This window comes from Buceros rhinoceros, unplaced genomic scaffold (assembly GCF_000710305.1).
Source record: "Buceros rhinoceros silvestris isolate BGI_N320 unplaced genomic scaffold, ASM71030v1 scaffold9739, whole genome shotgun sequence".
In the NCBI taxonomy this organism is placed as follows: Eukaryota; Metazoa; Chordata; class Aves; order Bucerotiformes; family Bucerotidae; genus Buceros; species Buceros rhinoceros.
In genome coordinates, this window is record NW_010432131.1 from 33795 (window position 1) to 39597 (window position 5803).

At 35.7% G+C, this 5803-nt stretch overlaps 1 protein-coding gene across 1 annotated transcript in view; it reads right to left on the reverse strand.

Annotated features, from left to right (window-relative positions):
• The window catches only part of SMAP1 (small ArfGAP 1), a gene marked incomplete at its 5' end in the record, with an annotated part of 17831 nt that extends 16367 nt beyond the window's left edge, over nt 1-1464 (reverse strand). The window contains one exon of the mRNA XM_010143659.1: nt 1380-1464. Within this exon, the coding sequence (XP_010141961.1) occupies nt 1380-1464 (85 nt within the window). The remainder of the gene's footprint in view (nt 1-1379) is intronic.
• Nucleotides 1465-5803: the final 4339 nt, after the last annotated feature.

Consider the following 5803-nt stretch of genomic DNA (forward strand, 5'->3'; position numbering starts at 1 on the left):
TCTATTACATATTATATCTCAAGTTAGCCTATGTAATCCAAGTTCATTATCATATCACAGAACAGTGTTACCAAGATTCTTTTCAAATCATGACTAAAAGGATACAGAAGCCTAGCAATCTCAAAACAACACATTGATTACATTTTAGTTCTTAATTAGGAAAATAAAGGAGAATCAGCTTTCCATCAAATCCTAATTACTCTTTTTTTTTTTTTTTAAGAGGTTCATTCTACATTCAAAACCTAACTTTTACTGTGTTAATTAGATTTGCTTTCCTGTAGTAGCAGATTACTTGGAATGAGATATGGACCACATCACATACATAAGTGGCACAAAAGTAGTATTTAGCAGCTACTCTATGTCCAAAGGGAAAATAACGTGCACTTTGAATGACAGTGCGAATTCTAAACCAGGAAAGATACTTACTGTTTTGCTGCAACACCATTCATACCATAAAACCAAAAATTAAAAAGCAACAAAACATTTTTCTACGAAGTCAAGTTTCTAGAATAATTACATTTAGAAGACTTAGCAGCCTCCTCCAATATCTTGTAGTAATTATGTAAAAATTCAAGAATAACCATTATATTGATATAGAGTTTATACTTCTAATATCTACTCAAAACTCTTAGAAAATTTTTCTAACACTGAACAACAAAACAAAAGGAAATAAAATTATTAATAGTTAATGCTTCCAGCTCCACTTTAAGATTCTATCAAATGGAAAAACCACACACTAACACTAGATAAATGAAGGACAGATTTTATAAATATGGCCTTCAACAAGCAGAGAAAAAGCATAAAAACACAACAGTATAGCCAGACAGTGCAAGTTAAATGATGTGTCCCAAACGGTCTATTTACAAGACACACACACAGTTACCTGCCAGTCAGAAAACAAAAAGGTATATTAGATAAAAACGAGTGATGGTCACAGTCAGCACGCGACACTGACATGCCCAGTGCATTGAGTTTCACAAGATACTGGTCAGCTGCAGTCACTGTTCTCTTCACTCATATAGGTGTTTTATGATAGACATTTTACAGATACACAATTCAGATGACCTTAGCATTTTCATAAAAAAGTATGCTCGTACTATAAACATTGAAATAACACAATCCACAAGCCCTTTGAAGATCTCTCTGCTAACTCCCCCTTCCCACAGGAGCTCATTACTCTCTTTAGCAAAACACAACTACTGATATACCCGTATCCCTGTGGCATTTTCCTTTACAGTTTCAAATGCATAGGCTCAATCTTATGGTTTTCAAATTCATCTAACTATGTGTAAAGACAGAGAAAATAGAAGTATATCTATTAAAATACAAAACAATGTATCTGTGTTTGATTTAAAAACAGATAATTATGTATTGCTTACCAAGTCCTAAAAGGTCAATAGTGGGTTCTGATGACTTTTTTGGACTTGCTTTAGCTTCTAATTGCTGGTCATCTTTCTTCTGAGGCTTTAAAGGAAAAAAAACCAAACACAAGTAATCTTTCTGAGAGACACAGTGCTTAAAAAAATTCTCTTTAAAGGTGCTGCTCCAGTATCAGAAGTAAAAGCCTTTTTCAATATTTGTTTATTATAAGGAATTTGATTTGTAACAAAATAAGTTGCACTTATGGTCATAAGGGACATGGCACATGACTATTAAAAAATTTATCCTTATACCTTCACTGGAATGTAATCAATTTTTAAATAAATTTAAGTTCCAGGATAGGTTAAAAATAAGTTGAAATCTTAAACTGAACCACTATATCATGAACTAGGCAGAAAGCTGTCTACAATTTGGTTTATCAACTAATTTTGGCGTCCTTACTATAGAGTTCTGCAGCATAAAACAGAAAAATCTTCACTTTTAAAAGCTTAAATTTAAAAATTATAAGCAGACTAATGACATTATTTAGCCTTCCTGAAAGGAGCATCTGCAGAACACGCAGACTTTACGTATGTTAAACACCAATGGACACGATCTGTGTTCATGATCTTCTCCTCTGTAAACCTGAAGGGAAATAACAGCATTCTTCTCTTTTGGAAGAAGGAAGTCCTAGTCTTTTCTTGCCTAGAGACTTCAAAATCTAAGATGGTATTGACATGAAATTTGATTATGGACATGACTTCAAAAATCTCTTCGTAGTCCTTCTCATACCAGTATCAGTCTGATCACCCAAATCCATCAAAACACTGATTTTTAAAATGAATACAAACCGGTTTACAGTAGTGACATGACAAATGCATCCTCTTGCATGCACTCAATACACACGTACTCCATACTTACCACAAAAACATTAAGTGGATTGGTGAGGATCAATGAGGACAGCCCTCAACCAGAACAGACTAATAACAATGGTGGTAGAGCACTGTCAGGATGGCACCAACAGAACCCGCATCTCTGCCACCTTTATCACCCCCATAGGGTGGCTTTGACAGAGTTACCGAGGTTCCTGAAGTTGAAGTCTTAGTATTAGGAGAACTATATAGTTCAACACAACAGTATAAAGTCCTCCTCCTTTAGGTGATCCTTTACTTTCCTCTCCTTCAACTGGGGATAAAGAATAAGGAGGTTGTAAAGAGCAGTGGGGAAACTCAGGAGTATGGCCCAAGTGAAACTCAAAGATGGCCCAAGTGAACAGAAGGATATCATACTACTGACACTCCCCTTACGTGAGCATGTCCCCCATCAAAAACCTCCAGTAAAGAGCTGCAACGAGCTCAGCTCCATTTCTGCAGCTACAGGGAACAGGTACATTCACACTCAAACCTATCCTTACTAATCTCTCCGAGAAATACTTGCTTCCACTTGTCAAAAATCCTTATGTTGATTTTACATACTTTGATCAAGACCAAATTTCACTGGGAAACCACTTGCCAGAAAAATTTTCCATGGATTCCGTGATTCTACATCGTATTACATCCTTCATCTTTGAGTATGTGATCTAAGGAACAGCACACTGACTCCCAATGCCACACAACATTGCAGAGGAAAAAACCTTGTGTTTGGTATGAGTATGTTTTTGAAAGTAAATTTTTGCATATCAAGAATTTTTTAAGAGTGACCATTGAAAATGAAGTTTTCCACAACTGTCCATACCTTAGTAAATATACCATAAAACAAATTATTAGTATGAACATCAATCAGAATTAACAGTGAGTATTTCAGAACACAGTTTATGATAAAAATGCATACACCTGGCTCTTCTCCAACTCTGTAAGGAACAACGCGTGGGTCATTGAAGCCATAAAAAGAAGCATTTCTGATGTTGCTTTATTTCATGATACTGATTTTTTATGCTTAAACAGCTTAACAATTCTGAATATAGAACAACAACAACTTTAAACCGAAAAGCAAACCTGTTAGAATCATAATAAATGTGCAAATTTTCATTACTCCAGATCAGATTTATGATAACTACCTAAAAAGCTCACGTTTGGAATAAATTAAGGCTTGACAGGGTTGGTTTAGAATGCAAACTTTCCACAGAAACCAAAGCACTTTTGCATACATTAGTAAGAACTAAATAGACAGAATTCGAATCGCAGTCTCTTATTTAGTACTAACTACTGCAGCAAATCAATATCATTACCTACACTAAATATTTAAATATATAGAAGGAACAATCTACTCAGGTCCTTTGCTTTGTCAAATGAACATTTTCAGTAATTCTTAAATGCATTTGTTTCATCACTCTCTAAATAAGAAAGGCAATGAAGATACAAGGTATAAAAATATGAATTTATGTATAAAGAAGGTCCTTTTAGATACCCTTTCCCACTATAATTACCATGTTTCTTGATCAGCAGTTTCTTTCCAATTTTGCTTCCTTGCCAGTATGTAAACTAATAGGCTTTAAGGTTACTTCATAATTAGTTACTTTAAGAAAGACTTCAACATTTTTTTTAAGCTCGTTAGTACAGCAAAAATTTCTAGATATTAATACCGCATGCATTTCTTTCATGGAAATTTTCTCCTCAAAGCACTAATTCAGCTCCTTTACAGTTACACAGTTTTCACCAACACACCTTCAGTCTGAAAAATTAAAAGAAGCTATTAGTCACCTAACAATTTCCTAATACTTCATACGATAGCGGTCACACAAAGCAATATTCAGCAGCTACCTGGATCAAAAAACCCCTTCCTCTTACCCTTAATCTTACCTGCAATACTATGCTGTTCCCTCTCTTCTCTCACCATAACAAACACCAGCTGCTGGAATTTCCTATCCGCCTGTCTCGGATTTCAAACAATTTTAGAAGTTGGTATGCCTCTACTTCTGGTTAAGATGTTTTATGCCACGTGAGGGCTTGTGTGCAAATTCAGAAGACGCTTGTTTGATGCTTAAGGACTGTCATGATTCAGAGATGGACAGCGACTTCTCTAAAGTCACCCACACTTAGGCAGGCATGAATTAAGAAAGCTTCACACTAATGGCATGAGTTAGAATGAAAAACTTGCATGCACACAATTATTCTTAGTTTAAGAACACCTAAATAACTGCCCTTTATGATGCTGTTTTTGAAGACAGTCTTGTTCTCTGTTTGGCCCCATGTATCCTGGGCCACCTGACTGTACTGTGGTCCACTTGAAGGTGTAACAAAAAGCAACACCTTACTAAAGTGTTCCCTATTGGAGATTATGCCATATTTCTGGGTCTGGAGCAGAGCATCTCCAGAGGTCTCTTCCAGCCTATACAGTTCTGGTACGAACAAGGTATTGAAACTCTCAGAGAAGAACAGAAAAGGAAGCCACACTGGAGCCACTTGAAAATTTTATTCCAATTCATAAAGAGAAATGTGATGTTTAATTTTTTTTTTAGTAGTTTTGCTCCAACAGGACTCATACATGACTAAGCTTTGTGTAGGGAGCGGTCTTTTGAGATCTTAAAAGCTAAACATTGCACACAGCACAGAAGTGTGCAACAAGTAAAAAAATGCATAACAGGGAAGTGACATTTCTGAAACTTAATGTTTAAATTAGCGTTGGGCCCTATCTAAAAATTACTGTGTTTTATAGAGGTGCAACATAGTATGCCTTTCTATACTTGGGAACCCTGCTGCACTAAGATTCATTTCAGTTCCTATTACTAGTCTGCTTGACTCCCACAGCAATTATTTTTAAGTATTGACAGCAGTGGAGATAAACTATTCTTTATCAAGTCTTTTGGAAAGAGGCTGCATAAAAATAGGAGTCTTAGCAGCATTAAATAAACTAAAAATAGCATTAAAAACCTGCTATGAGAAAACCAAGGAGAAGGGAACAAGTACATAATTTTGTGCATTTATTTTCACGTGAAGCCTTCAAGGTTACTGGGGCTACTATTTTTTTACAACATTCACATTTGGCTTAGCTAATATGAGGTTTTATTAAGTGCAGTACGTGGTCATAGCAATTCTTAGATACATTTATTCTTGGTTGTATATTAACAGCTTCTCGTTTGAAGTCATCTTTATCATACTAGTACGTTCTTCTGAAACACTGTCCTTGCAAATCACAGGGCACCAAAACATCTTTGAGATGCAGGCCTTACATTTCCGTCTTTCACAGTTGTCACTAACAGCCACTACACTATTCTTCAAGGTTGTTCTCACGTTGGATTATCTATTGAAAGCAAGCAATGTCCTCTGCCTTAAATTATTCTGAGATTACTGAGAACAGTTTATTTGTAAATATCACTGAAAGAAACTGAGGCCAGAACAAGCTTCTAGGAAGACAATTCTTTTGTGTCCTCCACATGATCAGCTTATTATGAGAGCCTGTTTTGAAAAGAGCCACAATAACCCATTGAAGTTATCCCTTGTTCAGC